The sequence below is a fragment of the Lonchura striata genome, chromosome 6, assembly GCF_046129695.1.
Source record: "Lonchura striata isolate bLonStr1 chromosome 6, bLonStr1.mat, whole genome shotgun sequence".
Classification (NCBI taxonomy): Eukaryota; Metazoa; Chordata; class Aves; order Passeriformes; family Estrildidae; genus Lonchura; species Lonchura striata.
This window is the reverse complement of record NC_134608.1, coordinates 25,483,866-25,506,231: the sequence shown is the minus strand read 5'-3', so window position 1 is coordinate 25,506,231 and position 22,366 is coordinate 25,483,866. Positions and strand designations below refer to the sequence as shown.

The 22,366-nt window shown below is 36.2% G+C and overlaps 1 protein-coding gene across 2 annotated transcripts in view; it reads right to left on the bottom strand.

The window, feature by feature from the left end:
• BAZ1A (bromodomain adjacent to zinc finger domain 1A) overlaps positions 1-22,366 on the bottom strand; it is a 63,482-nt gene that overhangs the window by 22,751 nt on the left and 18,365 nt on the right. Inside the window, exons 4-16 of one of the 2 annotated variants that reach the window (XM_021542677.3) lie at positions 21,027-21,170; positions 14,479-14,580; positions 12,530-12,617; positions 10,895-11,029; positions 10,286-10,388; positions 8,154-8,320; positions 7,281-7,376; positions 4,776-4,914; positions 4,189-4,335; positions 1,712-1,807; positions 1,359-1,583; positions 545-710; positions 159-272 (exon numbers count right to left, since the gene is read on the bottom strand). In XM_021542677.3, coding sequence (XP_021398352.2) covers positions 159-272; positions 545-710; positions 1,359-1,583; positions 1,712-1,807; positions 4,189-4,335; positions 4,776-4,914; positions 7,281-7,376; positions 8,154-8,320; positions 10,286-10,388; positions 10,895-11,029; positions 12,530-12,617; positions 14,479-14,580; positions 21,027-21,170 — 1,722 coding nt within the window. The remainder of the gene's footprint in view (positions 1-158; positions 273-544; positions 711-1,358; positions 1,584-1,711; positions 1,808-4,188; positions 4,336-4,775; positions 4,915-7,280; positions 7,377-8,153; positions 8,321-10,285; positions 10,389-10,894; positions 11,030-12,529; positions 12,618-14,478; positions 14,581-21,026; positions 21,171-22,366) is intronic. The other variant, XM_021542680.3, reaches the window with a different exon arrangement.

Here is a 22,366-nt window from a genome sequence, read left to right as displayed (position 1 = left end):
TTACACCAGTATGAAGAAAAATAAAATCAACATTAAGGACAATATACTTAAAATACAACTTTGTATATGATCTAGTCAATGAAACTACACATGTGAGGTCTAGCCAGGAAGCTGAAAAGTGTTCTATTTATACATCACAGTAATACTATGTATCATACCCAACAGGTATTTCTACAGCAGGAATTCTTTGCTCCTCTTCCTTCAGCTTTTCTTGTTTCTCTTTCATTTTTAACTCTTGTTCTTTTAACCTTTCTTCTCTTTTCTTACGTATCCTAATAGTAAGAAGGATATAGAAAACCAGTTGCAATTAATACACTATCTGGTCTGTCCACATCTTTTTTCTTTTATACTAAAATATCATTCAAAAACAGCAGCAACATAGGAAAATACAACATTTAGCACAACTAAATTTCACTCCTGCCTACTGTCCCAGAAAACCAGCACAGAACAGAAACATTACTACTGTTTCTCATATGCCTTCTGCAACCAAGAGATTAATCTCATCTGTAGCACCAAAATTTAGTTTTCCACATCCTAGTTCTACCTTGCTGCTGCTGCCTCTCGCTCTTTACGATGCTGTTCTGCCTTTAATTCCCGGAACTCCTGTTTTGCTTGTCGTAGCACATCAACAGAATCCTCAATGAAATCTCGAGTGGAGACGAGAGTCAGAAGTTTCCCACAGAGAGCATGAAGGATCTTCATCTTTTCTCCTAATAAAATTCAGATGAATGTTTACATTTCACTACGTAATTGATAATAAGCCTAACTCTTACAGACTCCAAACTGGATTTGTTCTCACTTAAGAACAAGTGAACAAACATTTGTAGTGCACTAGGTGCACTCACAGAGACATTTCCTGAAAGCATATCTGCTTTGCTCAGAGACACAAGGCTGTATGTTTATTAACTATTACCATCAAAATAAATAGTAAAACACAAAGTGGAGATAAAGGAACAGTTGATAGAAATTCTTCTCAATTTCCAAATAATGAACAAAAGACCCAAATACAAACAGGGGGAAAAAAAGCAGGGGCTGAATCAAATATACCAGTGATTCTTCCAGAGAGATTTCCTTACTCAAGTAATACTAATATTTTTTTAAATGAGATGAAAGAAAAGCTACTCAGAAGTAATGAGACTGACTAGGCTCTGCAATCTCTGATGTGGTGGGGGATAGGCTTGTGGGGACTGAAGCATAAGGGGATGAGTGTCGGTCTACATATGACCCCCAGAGATCCTTTTCAAACTCAATTATTTTATGCTACAGTAAATTTTTACTATTACTGGTCTAAAGGATTTGCAAAATTGACCACTTATTGAGCAATCTAATAACCTCTAACATGTATTGTCTTTTATTACCTGGCAACAAATCATATACTGAGGTACTTGAAAGCTTCTTCAAGAGACCAGGATTACTTAATCTCAGCTCCATGCAAGCATCATCAGTAGTATCAAACCCTCCTCGTTTCTGGTAACGGTATTTTGCATTGGCTGATGTTATATCAGCACCTGATGCTAGAATGTGCAGTCTGAGAATCTCAGAAAGAGTGCAGCTATCAAGATCCAAGTTTTTCAAATTGCAGCCTACAGTTGAGAAGAATGAACAGTTATTTTATACAGATATTTAAATGTACATAAATATAAAAATAGTTCTTTAAAATACAGAGCAAAATAATAACAAGAACAAAACAAGAAGTGAAACCCACACATACCCTGATGTAACTGGGGCCATGCAGCTGCCAAAGTTGCAACTGCAGACAGTGCAGATTTTGTGGGGTCTGCATCTTCATCCAAAGCCTCTGTTAAATCTTTAAGGAAATAAACACTTTATTCTAGTGCAAATTAAAACTTGTACTGTGGAGGGAAGTAAAGGAAGCTGTGTTTTGAGAGTTGCAGACAAAGCAAAAAGAGGGATGATATTTACAGATGCATCAATGTGTTCAAAGCTCAATTCTACATCCAAACAAAAATTTACATATCTTGAAATGCAACTAAAAAAACTCCAACTAAAAGCTAAGGACATGCACCACATGCTATATATAGGGAGCCCACCATATAAGCTGTTAAAGCAACCGCAACACGCAGAACATGCACAATGGCAACATAAAAGGCAGCAAGAACAAATCCAGGAACACACTTGAAAGCATAGACAAGTAGCAATGCAGGAACACCTCTATTTCCTTTCCTCAAACAAACTGGTTTTTCTTATCATAATTTTGCATTTAGGAAGCATAACTCAAACCAATAATGTATTTTGATACTGGCTATCACCATTCACTTTACACTTTCTATCTGTAACTCAGATACAGCCTGTTCTGCACAAACACAATTACTAAGACATTACAAGTAAATCTTATTTCACCAAATCAAGTACCTGCACTTAATGACCATCATGCATAAGCAAACTGACCAAGAAAGCAGGGAAGTGAAAGAGAGAAACAGCAAATTCCTGTTTCTTAAACAAAGGTTTCCTCAGCACTTACAGATATTTCTCCAGAGGGTTGGCATAATATTTTCAGCAGTGTATGCTGTTTCAACAATTTCACTTTATTCAAATCCAAATTATTAAGCAGTTAAAGTCATCAAGTCAAAATAAAACCACAAATACAAACTATACAAACAATACATAAAATGCAAATCCACAACAGTCCTCTAGGATGATTAATGTTGTTTTAAAACTGTCACCCTGACACAGCTAAATGAATCTCTGCACCTCCTCTCTCACATTTAACTGTATAACACACTTTGAGAAAGTATTGTACACCCCAAAACCACACATTGCAACAGTAGTGCTCCCTGTTGCAGAAACTCTGCCTGTACAGAATTTAACTGAGCAAACATGCTGACTACTGCTAGTTTGGTTAGCCAGAATTACAAAGCCAAGACTATGTAATTCTTTTACAGGAAAGAAGATGTCTAAACAAGAGTGACAAGAAATGAAAGTTCTGAGGCAAGTAAAACATTAAATGAAGTGCCTTACCCACAACTCTGCCGAGAGAAACAAAACGGCAGACTTTTGCAATTGTCAGCCCCATTATATCAAATTAAAATATGAAAGTTACATTATGCTTTTTCTGATCAGCTATATGAATAATATAGAATCTAATCAACTATTCTATGATTACCTGATAATCCTTGTTTGTATTGCCAAGGCAATACTCTCAGTAATTAACAAATACAGTTGAAATAGTTAAATTCAGCAGTAATTAAAATACAGTCTAAATTTATTAACACTGTCTCAAATCTCTATTCAATTAACAAGAGCAGACGCTGATATTGAAGAGAGTGCCCATGCTTTATATTAAGTTAATTTATAGAATGGACATTAATCTTAAGCATGAAAATAAACAATCTTCAAGGGAGGAATTAAAGGAACTTTTGTTTAACTCACACATCTGGCTTGCAGGGGCACCACAGAATTCACTTGACCTCAAACAGGGAGTGCTCTTATGTACCTGCCTCTAATGAAATATAGGCTAGTAGGATGGGTCAAAGCTTTTCCTTTAGTCAGCAAATTTGGCAGTCCATAAACACAGGACCACAAATTTGTAACAAAGCCTGCACTTCCTTCTGATCAGTGGTTAGTATACACTGAATGCCTCTGAAAAATGGGGACAACATCAGCTTTAGAGCAAAGTCAGAGTGATTGTGAGAGTTTTTAGTGAAAGAACACATGGTAATATCAAGGAACTGTGGATGCATAACTACAGGTCTTGACGGACAATGAATATTCAATTCTCCATTACAGCTGTGCTGGGGAGTTTTAATTTTTAATCTAGTTAGGTACAGATTTTTTTACTGATATAGACATCTTTGAGAAGACTTAGGAAAATGATTTGTTTCCTGACCCTCAGGAGAAACATGTAACAGTGCTGGAGGAACAGGAGGAAGGTAAAGATGCTTCCTGCACCTCCAAAACACAAGCAATGCTGTTAAAAGTTTATTATGCTTTGCTGGATACAATCCTAGTAACAATGAGCTTCCTTTTTCTCTATTCCCACCCAGACCCTGTGGTCTATGCCCAGTTTAAGGCTTTAATTTCAGATAAAAGAGAAAAAACAAGTCCATTTACATACAATATCCATGCATAATAAGACAAGGTTAAACAAGGGAGTGCCGTAAATCATGCAGCTTTAAAGTTAATTCCAGTGCATTTTCAGCTTTTCAGCAGTAAAATTAAAGATCTGACCTTTGGTCTCAGCATCAGCTATTTGATCTTTGGCCACTTCCTCTTCCTCTTCGGCCATTGCCTGAAAGATGGCAGTCAGGAAGAAAAACAGCAATTCACATAGTGGGCCTTCAGTGTCATTTCCTACAAGAGCTTCCTCTAAAACCTCTGTGAATAAAGTTTAAGAAGCGTCACTTTTGCCGCAAAGTTGGAAAAAAAATTATGTACTGAAGAATGAAAACTTTTTTTCCTTCAGGTATGATAATTAAATTACGTTTCCATAATTTACTGCATATATTCCTAGAGTGATGGTGCCAGAAAGAGTGCTGACCAATCATTATTTTCTTAATACATAACTGCAAGAAAAAAGTACAAGTAGATATTTTGATAAGCAGAATAACAACTTGTAAACCAAAACTAATTTTGAATTTACAAATCCCTTGGAGTTGACTGTGAACCGAAAACTGGATTGATAGGCATGTGTTAGCACTGACAGATTAAAGCCACATAGGAAGTTCTGTAGCAGTGGTACTTGTGTGCACTTCAGATGTTTTGGTATAAGGGAAACCACCAAGGTGGGGCACCTTGCCACATAAACCACAACTTGCCTAAAGTCACTCCTTCAGGAAATTCATCTTGAAGATCAAAAAGTTCCCCAAAAGCATGTAAAAACTCCAAAACCATCAGAGCATCACCAAAGATTTCAGGAGGAAGTCTCGTCTTCACTGGCATTGGAATGGGAAGTTCCTGCAAACCAAATGGGACAACTTAATACAGTATTTGGTTTGTGCAAAGTACACAAATCATTAAAACCAAAGAGACTATTATTCTAAGGAACGTATTCATTGGGTTTCTCTGCATTTTACTCAAACGAGTGCCACAGGACACATGACCAGCTATCATGGGAACACTGGTGAAAGTACTAACTTTGGAAACCAAAGAGCATGCAACTTGAATGTAAAATTTTTGAGAAAGAAGTTTACTCATGTCCATGAAGTTTGTATCTTTATTAAATGAAGTTAATCGCACTACAAGTTAAAAACATTGGCTGTCAAGCTTTTTCCTTTATACCTGTATTATTTCACAAGAGTTTCGAATTTCAGTTTCCTGAACTGTCCAGACAAACAAAAATAAACATACTCTTAAAAGTTACTTATGATTGCCTGCAAAGACAAGCAAACCAAAATGCTAACACATTCACATAAAACACACTCTTCTAATACTAGGATATGCAAGATCATGTCTAACAACTGTGTGTTCTGGTACTGGGGTTTTTGCATTTGTAAGGCACTTATGGTAGCTGAAGACATTCAAGGGAGATGATGTAACCATAGAATGAGATCATTTAACAGAGGCACCACCACCAAATCACAGATTACAGTGCCTAACATCAACTTTGATTTTGAAACTCTCTTCACATAATCCTTCAATATTTGTTTTCATTTACTGTTTCTTAGCACACATAGTTGAGTAATTTTCAGAATTATGTCTCTTCCACAGATGTGGTAGTTTACAAATATTAAAAAGAAGAAAGCCAAATATTTTGCTTCAAAAGAACACCGTAAGATATTTCGTAAGTTTCCAGAGACAGGAATTTTAAATAAAGATGAGTTTAGGTGAGGACTGCCTTTGTATAGTCTGTCAATTCACAGAATCACAGGTTATTTTAAGTTGTAAGGGAACAACAAGGCCCTTCAATTCCAACTCCTGGCCCTGCACAGAATCATCCACATGAACCATCCTGTCCCTGAGAGCATTGTCCAAATGGTTCTTGAACTCCATAAGACTTGGTACTTCGACCACTTCCCTTGGAAGCCTGTTCCAGCGCCCAACCAGCCTCTGGGTAAAGTTTCTTCTAATATCCAACCTAACCCTCCCCTGGCACAGCTTCAGGCCATTCTCTTGGATACTGTCACCACAGACAAGACATCACTGCCTGACCTGTGATGAGGTGTCCCCTCAGTCTCCTCCAGGCTGAACAGACCAAGTGATCTCAGCCACTCCTCATACAGCTTCTCCTCCAGACCCTTCACCTTCCTTTTTTCCCTCCTTTGAACACTAATAGCTTCATACCTTTCTTGTATTGCAGTGCCCAAAAACTCACACAGTACTCCAGGTGAGGCTGCACCAGGCACAAAGTGGGGTGAGTAGAGCAGCAGAGTCTCAGTGTAGTGATGACACCGCTCTTCCACTCCTCCTTTTTTCTTTCCAGTAGAAATACAACAGCACTGTTTTCACAGCTTGCTCTCCTTTCAGCAATGGCCTTCCCTTTCTTCAAATTTTTTCCCCTTTCTACATAGCTAGGAGTTTTCAATCCCATTTCAATTGCCATACAGATCTCCTTGCAAGTATGTTCAGCTCTCATATTCCTCCCAATCAGTGCTTTCACTTGAATTCATTAACACTCTCCTTTATTTCCACTTGCCCTCCTTGCACTTGTTATGATTCCCTGGGTACCTCAAATTGTCATCCTTGTGCTTCTGACTATTTGCCCCCTTTCACTATCCCCTGCTAAAATGAATCCCAATAAAGCATATATAAAAGTATAACACTAGAAAATCTTCTGTTACGTACAGCCACACTATAGTCTTGTGTAAAACCTAAGTTCTTTGAGAAGCAAATTGTTGTTACTTTCTACAGGTTTCCAGTATTGTAATGAAAGATACTCACTAAACATGATATATACAGTATATTGCTACAGTTTAAATCAATACAATGCCACAGGAAGTAACAAGCCAAAACTTTCACAGCCAAAAATCTAGTTTTTTCATTACTCAAATCTTTTACATAATTCATGTTCTTATAACTGACCTCATTTTGTATACTTCACAGAAAAATCAGGTATACTCAATACCCTTCACTCAGTAATGCCAGCACATTGAACATACTCCATAGTAGACTGAGCACAGCCTGTAAAGCTTTTCTGGAGGTTGAAAATGCAGATGCAGATGATCCCATTAGTATTGGCACTGGGAAATAAATACTATACACTGCAAGTGACTCACAGCCTCTAGCATTCCAATCAGATCTAGATTTGCCTCTGCATTAGGGACTCTAATCCATCTGGGGACCCTGCAAACTACAGTCTTCAGCTCTTCTAAATTCAATCATACCTTAAGGTCATCACACTCCATATCTTCTCTAGGCTTACTCCACTGTTTCAGGTATTCCACATATTTTCTTTTTTCCTCACGCAGCTTCTCTCTTTCCTGAAAAAAAGTCAAAATTGTATATAATTATTGTTACATACATGTTACTGCAATTTCTAAAACTGCACTTATTATTCAATCACACTGAAAAGTAAAACATCATATTTATAGAATGGAGTAATCTATTCATTTTTATTTTATATAAAATGATACTGGCAAAAATATTTTAATTAAGTGGTTGTTGGATTAGTTGTTGCTTTTGTTGGGGGGTGTTGTGGGTTTTGTTTTCTTTTTAATGGAAGTGGCTAAAGAAAACATACCAAAAATTAAACAGCATTTATGAAAGTTGTCCCAAAAAAGACCATCAAAATATGATAGTGAATGTTGCTGTGGCAAAATATAGTGGAATATATAACATCTTCATTCAAGTTGACAAAATTTGTTTAGCAATTTACATCCAAGGAGAATCCACACAGAAACCCACAACCATTAGATATGCTGTCAATCTGATGCAGAACAAATTCTTCAAAAAGAAGACAACCATCAAATCAAACAGTTTTATGCATTGTTGGCAAAAAAAAAAACCCAAACCCACATTATTACTTCAAAAGTAAATTCAAATTCATAATGAGCTTTTGGTAAACTACAGTTATATATAATGTTAACCAAAAATAGAACCCATCATCAAATCTTTTAACTGCCTGTTCTTCTAAAGTGCATCTCTAGAAACTAAAAATGATTAATGGAAAATAACTTTAAACAGAGACTAAGAAACAACGAAACTGGAAAGCCATTACACTCTTCCTAAATGAAACACATATACTTCAAAAGCATTACTTTTTCTTTTTCTATTTTGAGTCTCTCTTTCTCTTCTTTCTTCTTCATCCTTTCTTCTTCTACAATTTTCTTTAATTCTTCTTTCTTCTTTTCCTTATCTTCTTTCTCCTTTTTCCTAGCTTCTATAGCATTTGCCTTCTCTTGTTTTAATTTAGCTTTTTCAAAAGCTATAAAGGAAAATGACAAACCTAAGTTATTTTTGCTTTTGTAAAATGTTAGTTTTAACTGATAAATAGACTGGATTTTTATAATTACCATATGAAAAAGATATGGTTATGAAGACTGAACTGTTTCCACACCAACCAGAAATTCAAACACTTGGAAGTTCTTTACAGAATCAAAGTTTCAAGCCTATGTATTAGACATGTTTTACGAGGTTGTCAACAGGTAATAAAGTTAAATATATCTGGTTTTATGAGTATACAGAAGGTTATTACTTGTTTATTGGTTTCTATCAATTGACATATGAAGATGAGAACTGATTCCAACATATAATTACACCAACATATTTAGTAATGACTGCCTAATAAAAGCATGTCACAAACAGGTGTGGCACACAACCATGAAGTATCTGTGATAGTAAAAACCTTTAAATAAGTGATCTTTAAATATTTAGTTCTTACTGAATTACATTTTAAAGCAATGTAGTGTTTCAGTGTGTTTTGCTCAAATTTTACTTTAGTTACACAGTTTAAGTTGAACTTTAAATGATGATAAATGCTACTGCCTAAAGAGATGCAGATTTCTTCGCAGTCATGTGTAGAACAGGATACAAATTTCCACTTTCTGTGGACAGACAGTGCCTATCAGCTCACACACATGCTAACAAATAAAAGGAGGTCTTACTGTTTTAACTGAATAAACAGGAAAGCTAGAAATCATATGTGAATGAAATGAAAAAAGATCCTTACTCTTACCAAGTGGATAGTACTAACAAGAAAAGCTTGTACTATATTTTCCTATAACATTTTGAAAATGGGCTAGGTCTCTCCTACAGATAGCTACTGCACATACCAGCAATGTATGCATTTGGCTAACAAATGCAGTGAAGCTGATCCCTGGGGTCTTCAACACACTGAGAAGGTTACTTTTTCAAGGTACTTGGTGTTTTGTTACCCTTTCACATTGTGAAAATGTGTCTTAACTACGCTTTTAGAAGCTGCAGTTTACACAAGTGCAGTGTACACAAGAGAGGAAGCAGATTTAATGCTGATCAGCTGTTACCTCTCTCTTGTGCTGTCATTCCCAGCACATGAACAAAGAGATGCTTGTGCAAGAATATGCACACTCAAGTTTAATAGAACCCATGAAATTCTAGTGTCCCCATCTTCTATAAAGGAAAGGCCAAAGCTGTGTCAGACAATTTTGCTGTTATTTAAGCAGATGTTGGACTAGGTAATTTCTTAAAATCCTTGCCATCTTAAAAAATTCTGTCAAGAAGATGAAAGGCTACAACCAGAAGTTCACTAAAATACTTCCACTGATGAAAGCCTTTCCTCAGAAAAGACAATCCTTACAATTCAGAAGAATGTCTCCTCAAGAAGACATACCAATTTATCTAGTTAAACCCAAATAAAAGGCAAATGGCTCCTTACTTCATTTGAAATTAAATTTTAATTGATCAGGAACACGTCAAAATAAAGCCAAAATAATTCAATCAATCCAAACCAAAAATCTCTGAATCTTTTACACTAAAGAAATTCAGAATATTTTTCAGTTATTTTAATTTTTGAGATTGTAGTATGAGGAAAATGCATAAATGGAAACACTAACAGATTTGTGTTACACATTTGTGCTTTGATACACTTTCAGCTGGTAAAATTAATACACGACTTCACCATCCAAGCTTCTACAAAAAATAATTTAGCTCTTTATTTAATCTGAGAGATAAATCAACAGAGTTGGACCACAAGCTTCCGACATTTCCCCAATTTAGACAACTAACATGGACAAAAAAAAAATAAAACCAAGAAACAAGCATGCTAACTACTGAAAGGAGCACTTGGTGCAGCAGTACACTCTTAATACATGTTCCCTTTGAAAGGTACAACTCCAAAAATACTCTAATTATGGCCTACTCTCAAATCTGCAAAAACTAGTTTTACTGGTCATATGAGTAAACTTGAACTTACCTATGGCCTGCACATCATCTTTTTGCTTCTGGAACCTTGCCCTTTCCCTTGATACTTTACTTTTATTTCCTGGTGTGTTTTGTTTAGATTTAATATTGTCCTCCTGATAGAGAATTTTGAGGTGGAGAGGAAAAAAAAGAGCATAATAACTACAGTGAAATGACCAGCAAAAGATATTCCCAATTTTAAAGCTGTTCTCTAGAACACAATGAAGTAATATAGTGACTAAGAGTCTCAGTGTTTAAACACAGGCAAGTGACAATTTTGTCTGAGAGTCCATATTAAAGCTTTTTAGTAAATTATTTATTAATCCCAGAATGGACAAGTACTCTGTCATCATAACACACTGAGAAACTATTTTCTTGATGGGATCCCAGAAATAATAACAAAAAAAAGAAGGTAACATATCAATTATTATCCCTTTTACCAGCTTAACTATAAAGCAATTACTTTAAGACCAATTATGGAATATATCCCAATTGCCCTCAAAATAAAAAAACCCACAATGTCAACTCTGTATTTCAGATTATCTGAAAACTCAGACAAACAGAAGAACTTCATAAACTATGCTGATTGTCTTCATCTGGGATTAAAAATGTTATTACTTACAAGACTTACTGATGCCCTCTTTGGAGGTCGCCCTCGCCGTCTGCTTGCAGGACTGAAGATAAATGTGGGTGGTTCATCAGGAAAGAAACAGGAGAAGTTTTGTTCTGCTAGATTATATTTTTCAATTGATGTTGCCTTAGTAAGAAAGATGAAAATAGATATTCATGGTGAAAGTTATAAACATAAGCTAAATAATCTAAATATAAGCAAATTAATCAACCATTAATTCACAAAAGAAGACAATAAGAGTAACCATATCCACAACTGCTTAATTGAGGATAAGAAATAAAGCTCTGAAGTAGTCTAAGTGAAGAATTAATCTACCAATGATAATTATGTATGCAGCACACATCCGAAACTAGAATTTGGCTTCATTTGGTAAGATGGTGTTTCTTTACAGCAAACACAGTTTGTAAGTGTCTTCCTAGCATAATAAAAATAAATTTTGTGTGTGTGTGTGTGAAGAATAAATTTTGACCGCCAAAAGCAGAAACTTATTGAAGAGTTACATAATTCTCTATTACACAGACACTTATTTCTGAAGGAAGACTTTTCCAAATTTATCAAAGTTTCTTTTTGAGTCTACCTTCTCAGCCTGATGACTTCAGGAAATCTGCCCTTATCGGACAATACGGATAAGGATAACAAAGGAGACATTCCAAATATGACATGTTCACATAACTCAAATGCAAGTCAATCAGCAAGAGGACAAGAAGACACTCTACAGAAAGCCCAAATAAAGACAAGATGACAAATGTAACAATTTTCCTGAGGCTCCAGAAAGTATCACTAATAGATCACTAGTCCTTAATGTGGTACAATGAGCTGGGTCAAAATAACCACTAACAAGCCCAAGGAATGAGGTGATATTTCAATTTCTTTAGAACAGACTCTTAGAGGTAGACATTTATTTAGAAATTCATTGCCTTTGTTATTTTCCACAACTTTTAGAGGCAAGACAGTCACTGACTCTCATCCCTCTGAGTCTTCCTGTGCAGAATGAGCAGTTACACAGCTGTATCAGAAAATAACAGACATAATACTTTCTAAAAACAAGAAGATAACAAGGGTTTCAGGGTCAAGGCTGTAATATACAGTGAAGGAGTCCAGGATCTCTTGTGGTACAGTAAGCAAGGCAAGCAAAAATGCTGCCTTGAAGGAAAAGCTGCTCAAATTCTCAGTCATCTGGTGCCCACTAAAATGTGAACTTTAGTCTGAATTGTTCTAAGTATCACCATATATCTAAGATTACAAACACATGCACAGTCAAAATCCAAGGCCTTATCAAAAACCCATTCCAGTCACCTAAACTCTCGTACAAGTCTCACTGAACATCTAGAGACTGAATTCTACCTATTATAAAACATTTTCCAGCTAAAATAATTAGAACAGAAAAATATTGGTTTACTGCGCCAACACAGAAACAATTTACTTTTATGTGACTTAAAAATACCACCTGCATAACTTGAAGAATGAAAATAATTCATGTGCTAGACTAATCAAAAGTATATTATACTTGCAAAAAGCTAAATTTGATGTAGTATTTAAAAGGAGCTCTGAGCAGCTAGTAGAGAAGAGCAAAAATATACTAAATAGCATCAATATTAGATCCATAAATTATTTCTTCTTGCTTACCTTAGCTTTAATTACTCCATCATGTGGTTCACAGTGCTGTTTCAGAAAAAGCTTAAGTCTATCACGAGAAAAGAGATGTTTCCTCCGGCTGTATTAGGAAAGAAAGGTAGTATTATCAACTAACATCTTAATTAGTATTTAAGTACAGCCAAAAGTATTTGCAGGAATACATGTGATAGACCATATGACTGATCTTCTTATTTTTTTAATTATAAATAACACCCTTACTATTGTAATTAACAACCATTCTTTGAAAGCCCAATTGAATTTAAAAACACAAGTAGTACATAAACAGTTGCTTTATGCATCTGCAATTTTTATTTTGAAGATTCTGTTATGTCCTCTTTTATAAGCATCCTTTTGATCCATGGTAGATCCTCCAAATACTTCGTAAAATTCTGAAATAAAACTCAAGTCTAATTGCTTCAGAAGAGAGGGAAGACAAACCACAGGGACAGCAGGAAAGCAGCATTCACATCTCTCAAGCAGAGAGGCAAGCCAACAAGTGACAAGGTGAATTCATACACTTCTCAGTCAAGCTATGCAACTTCTTTCTACAGGACAGTGTGAACTCTGCTGGCTCCTGGCATTCCAGGGAACCTGCATTACATCATGGGAAGGAAAGGGCTTCACTACACAGGAGTAGTTAATGGAAAAAGAAATCCTGACTTGTGCTGGAACTAAATGACTTGTCATCACACAAATTGAAGTTTGTTTACAGCATCCAGTTTATTTTGATGCACAGTCTACTCTAAACATGTATTTTAACTAAATTTTTTTTCTTAAATAAAATATTTATCTCAAAACTTCTACACCTTTCTATTTTAAATCAATCTGATTGCCAGTGCCTGCTCCAACATTTCAAACCAGCAATGCTACCAGAGTGCTCACAACACCAACAGCTCATTATTGTTATTAGAGTTCTCACACTCTTTTCCTCCTACTCCAATTACAACAGTAGCCAAGGTACCAGAAGTCACAGTGTTGCAAAATATGGAATACATTCAAATTTTCTTAATAAAGGATGTTTTTTGATGTTTGCTCTTTGGATACTTTCAGGCCTAATCAACACAAAGGGAAATTTAACACATGAAACAGAGGGCTTGGCTGTTAGCTACTATAAGTGATATGCAGGTACTAGAAAAATAATTTGTTGGCAGAATTGTCTTGTTAAGGTTTAGGGCTGGACATGCTTCAGTGGTCTCAGACCTGGGGAGAGGTTAACAAAGCTTGGGAATAAGAATGACCACTGATGACAGTGGACACAAAGAATGCAGAGTTTAGGGGTCACAAAGACATCGAGCAGAATTCCCAAGGTAAGGAAACCCAACCAAGCAACTGTACCAAACCAACTCCACCTGGGTAAAAGGTAATTCTGCAGGGGGAAATCTGTGGCCACAGACTCAGGACCATTGACACAAGAAACTCAATGACTCAAAAGAGAAATATTGAGCATGTAGACTAATTACCAAAAGAATAATTAACCACTAGAAAATAGAAAATAAATATAGTAATTAGCAAGAGAACTTACGTAACTTGTAGCCAGTGAACACTCATTCTTTTGCTTGCTAAAACGTTCTTGATTTATGGAATACCACTGATCACCTAGGCTTGTGCATCCCTGAAATAAATAACCTCTGTCTCTCTTGAATGTGTAATTATTGGCTTGTTGCACTGGGTAGCTAATCAGATTTCTGCAGACAACAACAGAAGGTCTCATCTGTGTGCCAATGAAAGCAAAGACTTGAAAGCAAAGACTTGCAAGGAGTTGGTACCTGTGTTAATGCTAGCAAAGCTTGGAATCCTTGATACAGAAGGTCTGTATTACAGTATTTTGTTCCTGTGCTTTAATTAGTAGCTCTAACATTGTTTTAAAATGTTATATCAAAAAATATTACACAATTCACAGTTACTAAGTATAATTTTAACTTCCACATACTAATTTTTACCTTAGTTGAGATGCTTTAACAATAACAGCTTCATATAGGTGTTTTTTAATAGGTTGGACTTTGTATTTGAACAAAGAAGGATCAATTATGGCTTTCTTCTCCCTAGGAAAAAAATTTAAAAATTAAAAGTTTACATTCACGTATCATCAGCCTCATATTTTACACATTTGATATATTTATATGCCTATACAATGGATCTTGAAAATACCCAGCTTGTAACTTCCATCAGCACCAAAGAGGGCCTATTAATTTATGCCAACTTTTCTGCTACTATTTTAAAATCTGCATTAAAACCAGTTCCTGCAACGAACAGGAAGAGCAACAAGGAATGTTTTCTTAGCAAGGAAATGTAAGATAAGAAGGGAAGGAAGAAAAAAGAGAGTAATGATTCAAGTAATGATACATCCCTGCACTTCAGAAGATTGTCTCCTTAATACTCTCAGTACTCATGATGGCAACAGAAAGACAGGAAAAAGGAGAAAAGGATGATGAGAAAGGAGTCCAAAAGATAGAAATAAAATTAATAAAAACAGTAGCCCTTGATCTACCAATTGCATTGCAGAACAAATAAAAACTACCTAAAATATTCCCAAACTAGTACTCTGGGGAAAAAAACCCACAAAGCAAACACTTTACCAACAGCATAAAATAGCAGAAAGCAACAGAAATCATATGGCAACATATCTACACTTCAAAATAAATGCTTATCATGTTACACACTTTATTAGCCAAGGTAGACTTCCCTTTTACAGGTATTCTTACAGAGACCTAGATGTTTTCCCCCATCATGGAAATTATTTCTTCAGTTTTAACATAACATTAACTGTTTTGGTACACCACTTCCTAGATGGATAACACCCAGGTCTCGTGTGCTACCAAAATTCACTCCTTTACAAGAAAGAGGGGTTTTGCCATGGACAATATACTTTAAGAAGTGTATTTATGAAGAATTTATTTAAAGAAGTATTTATGAACAGACTTCATGAACAGAGCTAAACTAATAAGACTTTATTTAAATAATGTTGTATTTTGGCATTAAACAACAGAACTTCTCCTGAGGTGACAATTAGTAATCAAGACCTGTACTACTTTATCAGGAAGAATTCAGTCATCATCTTATCAAGAAGGAAAGTTGAAGCAGCTATGTAGATGAACTAAGAGACTTAAAAATTATGCATTTCATCATTGTCAGTCCTTCCAGCATTTACAGAATGCTTCCAGGTGGAGTTTGATGAAATAAACCAGTACATCATTTGCTGTTCTTTAGCCTTGTGAAAAACATGCACAAGATGCTGAGAACTGTACTATGCAATGCTGCTGAAAATAAAATTTGCTACAATTCTTGTTTTTCCCCACTAGTTCTCTGAAAGAGAAATACAAGAAATGTTAACATTCCAATGTCTAATAAATACATAAATTCATACAAATTAAATGAAAAAGTACATATTCACCATTAGTGTCATTTCAGATGAGAAGAATTTGCGAAGTTCTCAAGAAAAAAAGTTTATAATGACTAAATTATTAGCATAGTTAATAATAAATGGACAAAAAAAAAAAAAAAATACTTGGAAACAGCAACACATCCACTAGACCTACAGATAAGTGCTGTGACATGCATGCAGAGTCTTGCATTATACTACATGCACATCACAGTTGAAGTCTAAAGTTGAGTCACTCAGACCAAACATAGTTTAAGAAATATAATAGAATAAAGCCCACCCAGCTATTCACATTAGCAAAACAGAGATGAACTGTAATCCAGTACATCCACTGGCAAGATTTTAACATCTCTACATAAGTTTTTTTTAAAGGGCCTTGATATACTAGTCATATCATAACTTGGTCTTCCACGATCATCTTCAGTCTCAAGACAGGAAAACTAAAGTAATGAAGGCTGTCCTCAGGAATTTTTGTATAGTGTGAAAGACAAATTTGCAGCACCTCACCACACACCACTGCCTTTCCAGGTCTTTGGTCAGAGTACCAATATTAAACCAAAAGTTATAAGCTTATTTATACATTTTTTAATAAATTCTAAACTTCAATAATGTTTGCAATCAAATTCAGGACCCAAAGAATAATCAAATTTTCAACTCTTTACCATTAATCTTTTCTTCTTAGTTTGTGTAGATGTCTTTCTCAAATTCAGTGGATCATACATAATAACCCAAATGTCATTTCAAAACACAGTACATTTTTTCTGCTCAGTTTCTGAGTTTCCAGTGATTATCCCAAGAAGTAAATATATTCCTGATATCCTCCTTCAAATTTACAGCAAAAATTTTGCTTAGTATGAAATAGGAAGAAAAAGGTCATTCAATACACAAAGAAAGCTTTAAAAATACATAAATTATCTAGAAGCTTTAGCATTAAAACATTATCCTTGGTTATATTTTATTTTGTAAAGCATTATATAAAATACATTCGAGTTAGCAAGGTGTAGATCCATTTCACAGCAGAGATCCCTTACAAAAAATCTTCACAACACAGCTCTGACACACAACCAAATCCAGAGGAAAAAATATAGAGTATTTTGTAATTTAGTAGGTAAAAACTGCAACTGACTCACCCATATTACACTAGTTTCTACTGCGCTCCAGCGAATGTGGTTAGTACTTGTGCCAGAATCTTGCATTTTAATAACGTTATACTGAACCACTGAGAGGTAATAATCTCATCAAGCCTTCTATTACTTTGGCATGGTGACCACATGACCTGAACATAAATTTCTTCTTACACTACAGGTATGCCACATTCTGACAGCACAGTACTAAGGGAGCAGTACCAAGTAACCTCTGAGACCTTAGAACCATAGAATTGTTAATGTCGGAAAAGGCCTCTAAGATTGAGTCCAGCTACCAACCTGGCACCACCTTGCTCATCACTAAATCACATATTCAAGTGCCACATCCACACGGCCTTCTGAACACTTCCAGGAATGGCGATTTCATGACATCCCTGGGCAGCCTATTCCAATGCCTGATGTTTCAGTGGAGAAATTTTTCCTATTATCCTTCCTTAATATAAACCTTCCCCGGCACAATTTGAGGCCACTTCCTCTCATCCTGTCACTTGCTACCTGAGAGAAGAGATCAACATCCACCTCACTACACACTCGTTTCAGGTGGTTGTAGGGAGTGCTAAGGTCCCTCCTGGGCCTCCTTTTCTCCAGGCTCAACAAACCCTGCTCCTTCAATCTTATCCTCCTGAATTACCTTGCCCAGGACACCTATCTACACCATCTGGTCTGAGTCCTGCCACAGCTACCTGTATCTTACTGTATTTAACAGAAATGGAAGAATTGCACCGAAAAATACTGAGAGTTCGAGAATCTGGAATGCCATCCTGAAGTGCTAAAATGACTGCTTGTCCCACTTTTTCAGAAAAAGGCAGTGGCTTTTCTTCTTCTCTTTGACTAAACTTGGGAAAGAAAAAAAAGTCCCTTGAAGAATGCTAACTAACCCAATCATTTATGGTCTCATCATGCTCCAGTGCAAGCCTTACGCAGAGGTAACCTGTCAGTAAACTGATCCCCATAGCAAGGCTGCCTCTGCACATCTTTGAAGGTTGCCACTTACAAGGAACTCTCTACTGAGCAATAAAAACAACATTAACTTTGGAATTGCAAATATTTTCTGCAACTTAAATAAAATTTCCACAACAAAACAGAGCAACCTGAAGACTATTAAGAACAACATTCTAGGGACAAGACAACAGCACTTTACAAAAAAATTCTGACTTTTAAGTTTCCAGTGAAGATTTTAAGGTGCCTTCGATCCTTGGTCTTTCCTTATAATACAAATCATCATCATTATTCTTGGATACAAGTGATGGAAGAATGAGAGAGGAAGAAAGGAAAGATAAGAATTTAAGATGAAGAAAGATTTACTATACTGAAGATATAATACAGCTTTAATGACAAGCTATGCCCACATTTTGACATACCCAGTTCATAATATTTTCTCCAAATAGAGTTTAAAAACTCACTTGAAGATTGTAAAAGGCCTAGATGGTAAGGTTCCACTGACATTATTTCCAAAAACTGTTACCTCTTATATTCCAAAATTTGCAGAAACAATTAGCCCTTCCTCAAAATTAATCTTAAATTCAAACTAAACAAGCACCCAAATTTACTGCCGTAAACCAGCCAGGAAACCAATAATATTTTTTTCTGCTATTTCTGATGATATACTACTCATAGCCCCAGCAAAAGAAATGACATGAATAATTAACTTGCAGCTGTATGCACTGGGCAGCAAAAGCCCCTCAAACCTCCAGGCTGTTGCCAAGTGCTAAAGCCAATGCAAGAGTTCAACCTTACCTTTAAAAGTCTAGCAGTTCAAGGTATGAATACTGCCATTCCATGTGACCACTATCCTATGGTACCAGAGACTCCCAGGGCATAGCAGAAATGTTTTAAGAACTCAGAAGATTGCTACCTTTTGCAATGTAACCCAGGCCTTAGAAAGCAGCCTGTTTTTCTGAGGGAAACTAAGAGCATCATAGCCTCTTCCCCCCTGTACCACCCCAACTTTTACTGAAGAACAACAATAAAGGTCAACAGGAACATTTGTACAGACTATACAGCTATTTCTGCCCCACACAGACAGTAGGAGTAGGGTCACAAAAAGGCTGGGATCTCTAATGACATCTATTTTCAGTTAAGATTCTCTACCCTTACATATTCTTTAGGAAAAATATTTGCAGATGGCCCATCAATCTGTGCTGTGCTCCCCTCCCCCTCCCTCACAAACACCCTGAGCATCTGCTCTACCATTGTTTAACAGCACTGCAGCTCTGCACAAAGGCTGGGTCTCAAAACCTAGAGATTTTTGTGCAGGCTGAGGCAGAACTGTCCTGCACATATCAACTTGACATTGGTCCCAAGGTGACTAACATCCACACTCTCCACATGTAAGTCTCTCCATGAACAGCTACTCTCTGAAATATTAGGACTGCAAAACAATGTCATTCAGTTCAGTGGGATTTCATTGTTATGAGCAATACTATAAAGAATCTCATATGCCAGCATACAAAAATTTCCAACAATGCTTTACTACAGATAGTTTTTACATATATCACAAATAATACTTTTCAAGTCTGCATATACTCAGAATATATCTAGAAAATGACTGTTACTACACTCTCACATTTGTTATAAACAGACTCACTTAAAACTTACAGTAAGCATTTTAAAGACACAAGAGGTTTGCAATTTAACTTGCAGCATAAATGTTAGATATGTCACAGAACACAGCTTCAAAAGCCTGTATATTCTCACAAGAACTCCTCTTCCAAGAGAAAGAAATTATTTTCTCTCCCTTCTCTGCAATGTCAAAATAACTAATCATCTGGGGAGAACCACAGACTGACTGGGAGTGCAAGACTTAGTCTTACCACCAGTTCTGCATGCATGGAAGTGACAGCACTATAATGGATCAATCGTACAGTCAGCTCCGTGCCCGCTTGCCTGATTCCAAGAATCACCTCTTTTCAAATGCCACATGCCTTTTGGAATACTGAAAATGCATTTATTTTTTTCAAATACATAGGACATCTTCACGAATAACTTAGACACTGCCTTCAAGAGACAGCAAAGAAATTTAAAAATTATTTATCCCATGTTATTTTCTTAACCAAGTGAGGGGCTCCACCCTAGTTATTCTAGGCATGTCAGGACATGACTTCATCATAAAGCAATCAGTTAGATTAACTTCTGCATCCATGTGACATCTTCAAGTCAGTAACAGCTCATGCAATGCCTGTATGTTGCTAGATCCTAGATTAGGGCCCACTTCAAACACTCCTCTTTCATCATCATGCCTATGAAGCACAGAAGTCTTTCTTCTCATTATACTGCTAGGATAGGCTCAATTACCACTCCGTAAAGGGACATTCCAACACAATAAACAGCACAGTTACAGCCAAGAAGCTCTCCTAGTCAATGTTATTAGGCTACTCCAGCCCATAGAAAGTTCCTCAAGACAAGACACACGGTTTCACTGCACCTAACATCCTAACCAAATCCATCAAATACAATGATATATTTATATGGGCGCATGCACAATGAAGAAAGCTTGGTATGTTTTTGGTTTTTTGGACACAAACACAAGAAGTCTCTGGGAAGACTCTTCAGAGAGTTCCAGTAAAAGCATGCCCTCCTGTCATCTCAACTCTGAGCCCCATGATGGAAGTGAAGTGACAGCAACTGCAGAAATGCAGAACATGCTGCACTTTCTGCTACAGCAGCACTGATTTCCCAGCATAGAGAACTACCAAGAGGTAGTTCTTCCACTATCGCTCAGCAAAAACACTGTCATTGCAAACAGATAACCAATGATTATCCTGTAGGTATTCCACTTCTCATAATGCAGTTTTCTGGTGCATTAGCATAACCAGCACCTCTGAAGGTTCAGCTTGTCACCTTCAGCTGTCTGAACATTCACCATCCATACAGATCAAGTAATTTGTTTCAGTCAGAATCTGACACATCTGGCTTTAATCTCATTTCCACCCAGTGAAAACGACACAGTAAAAGCATCGTGTACCCATTTTGTGCAGAGCTATTGTGCGTTTCTGAGTCGTCACTGTCGCTGATGACAATGGTGTCCCCATCAGCACTGCTGGTGTGGCCATTTGCCATTCCATTGTGATGGGCTGGAGCTATGACTTCCAAAACCTTACACTGCAACCTGCAATAAAACAGACATTTTATTAATGTCAAAAGTCTTCCACTAGTACAAGAAGCCTAAAATTGTAGCGGATGTTATTTTAAGAATACATACATAATTGAACATTGTAGTGTCTACATAAGTAACTAAGACCCTTCAACTGAAATACTTGGTAAGATATTCATTCACATTCCTAATAAATAGACAAATTCATCTGCTCACACAGCAATCAGCTTCACTTCTCAGGAAAACAATTCAAGTTACTTGTGGTTGTGAGGGTTTTTTTCAGTTTTCATTTAGGTAAACTAAAATGTTAACTTAATGTGTTACTTTAATTTTCATAGCAGTCTAAGAAAAGCAGAAGATTTTGAGATCCTGAAGTATTTTTATTGTAATAGATCATCTTCTACTACTGTTGATGACCTAAATAAACAAGGCTGAAATGATCATTATGCATCTAATCTTAATAATGGCCCATTTATCTGCTGACACATATTAAGGCTCCATCTGGCATGCACACAATTGACAAAAACAAGCCTATTCGTTTGCCATCCTGAATGCCAGTTATAAAAGGGAGAATTAACTACATACCAAAAAGTACAATTAATCAACACTTCATGCTGGGTAACTGTACTATAACTGGTTTTTAACCACTAACTTTCACCCCTTTCTAGAATTCCATGGTTCCTGTTATTTAGCTTAACATCCAAAAGCCTTGTCTGATTCATCAAAATTAACTGCTGTTATCAATGGATGTTGTCACATTCTACCACTAAAAGCTCAAAAAATGGAGGAAAAGAACACAATGATTTTCTTCTCAGGGCACCAAGCTGTCCTACTTGGAATATGTAAAATGAAGAATACATGAAGTCCTGGGCTTGAACTAGTAGTGTCCCATTTAGGCTAAAAACAAACAAACCTCATTAAATCCATGACAAATTCTAGATGTTCTTCTATCTGAACGAAACATTGGCAAAATGGAAGCAATGTCAGAATATTTCTCGAACACATCTTTCTGAAAGCAGACAGTACTACCCAAAACTTGCACACACAGAAAAGACTGGGGACAGAGAAAGGGAAAGAAAATAGGGCAGTAGCCAGAGAAAGCGCCAAAGAATTAAAATAATTTAATAACATTAAAATACCCTAGGTAGTATTCTTGTGACATTATCAAGGACCACTAATGTAGTAAGACCATGTAGCTGCTCTGTCCAACA